This window comes from Bombus huntii, unplaced genomic scaffold (genome assembly GCF_024542735.1).
Source record: "Bombus huntii isolate Logan2020A unplaced genomic scaffold, iyBomHunt1.1 ctg00000068.1, whole genome shotgun sequence".
NCBI lineage: Eukaryota > Metazoa > Arthropoda > Insecta > Hymenoptera > Apidae > Bombus > Bombus huntii.
In genome coordinates, this window is record NW_026099327.1 from 144,928 (window position 1) to 146,545 (window position 1,618).

Below are 1,618 nucleotides of genomic sequence, written 5' to 3' on the forward strand. Positions count from 1 at the left end.
ATACGCGATTTTCTTTAATATCGAGACGCGCACGTGGATAGATTTGACGCCATTATTGTAATGGTAGTGGCAGGACGTACGCGTGGTGCCGAACGATGCGCAGGCGAGGTGGTTTGTCGCGTCGATGTGTGGCGTCGCCACCTTACGGGCAGCACACTAGGGTATGTACGGCCGGCTCGACTTAAGTTCCTATTACGAAGAAATAAAGTCGGGTCGACCAGAGTTCTAGTTATATATCGTTTATTTTATTTATTTTATTTATTTCGCCACTCGAGTCAAACTTCCTTGGTGAATAAATAAGAATAAATAAGTATGACGGGTGCTGCGTACGTGGAGGCTTTATTTGAGTTACGCGGCGTCGTGTGGGTTGGGGAATGCAGGTATATGCGTTTCTTATTTATATTATTTATTTACTTTACTCGTTTATTTATTTATTTATTTATTTATTTAACTATTGGTTGATTATTTATGTATTATTTGTTTTGATATTATTTATTTATTTACTTATTTATTATTAATATTTATTATTAGTTATGTTGGTTTATTTATTATTTAGTTATTTAGTTATTATTCATTTATTTATTTATTTAGTTAGCTGGTTGTTTATTTATTTATTACTATATTATCTATTTATACATGCGGTGATCTGCGTATGTATCATCAGGCCTCTTATTGAAGCGCAGGCGTTAGCTTGATATATTTAGTTTATTTTAGCGTTATATAAATTTAGCTTGATAGATTTAGTTTATTGTAGCTGTGTAGAAATTTCTAAGATAATATTTAATTATGAGGATATAACTATGTTTTGCTCTTAGATACTTATTTATTTATTTATTCGTTATATATTTTTTATTTCTATTATACTGGCTTTTTGTTGACGACTTGGCGAGTTCTTTCGGTTATGATTGGATACATTCGAACGGTTTTGGCTAGGAGGTGGAACCCCAGGCACCCCCTTGTACAGTAACAGCGACTGGCGCAAAGGCGAATAGCAAGAGGTTGGCGGTTAGTATTGAAAACCCAAGGATAGTGTCGGACATCAGAATAAGTGACAACGTCACCATATCGGTTGCACCGAAGACTAGGGGAGACGAGGAAGGTGATCCCTTTAAGCCTAGTAGGAAAATTCAGAGGAGTCCCACGATTGGTGGTAGGCCCGATATTGAAGTAGCAGAAGAATCGGTGGTGTACCGAAACTGGATTGAAATTAGCTCAAGACAAGACGGAGGTGATTCTACTTACCGGAAATCGTATCACAAGGTCAAGGACGTCAATATGGGCAAGTACCTGTTGATGACTAAATAGAAGGTTAGGTATCTTGGGGTGCAATAGGACAATAATAGAAAATTCTCATTACATCTAGGAAAGGTGTGTGTCATGGTTGATACCCTAATAGGAGCGATTAGGATGTCGTGTAAAATTAAGGTAAAAATAAGGAACTTGTTAATTTCCGAAAAGGAGATTAAGTTCTTTTTATTTTTTACTCAATTTATACAATTTTTTCGGTTCGCGATGATACACTTTCGATACTTGGATTAGTTAAGAATTTTTTTATTAGACTGACTGAATGATTTTGAAGGGAGCATTTATATTCTTCCAATCGTTGGAGTGGGAGAAG

General features: G+C 36.0%; 1 protein-coding gene across 1 annotated transcript; it reads left to right on the forward strand.

Annotated features, from left to right (window-relative positions):
• Window positions 1-327: 327 nt before the first annotated feature.
• Window positions 328-1,408, forward strand: LOC126876282 (uncharacterized). Its single transcript, XM_050639132.1, has 2 exons — window positions 328-380; window positions 934-1,408. The coding sequence occupies exons 1-2, from the start codon at window positions 375-377 to the stop codon at window positions 1,303-1,305; spliced, it is 378 nt and encodes a 125-aa protein (XP_050495089.1). The 5' UTR covers window positions 328-374; the 3' UTR covers window positions 1,306-1,408.
• Window positions 1,409-1,618: the final 210 nt, after the last annotated feature.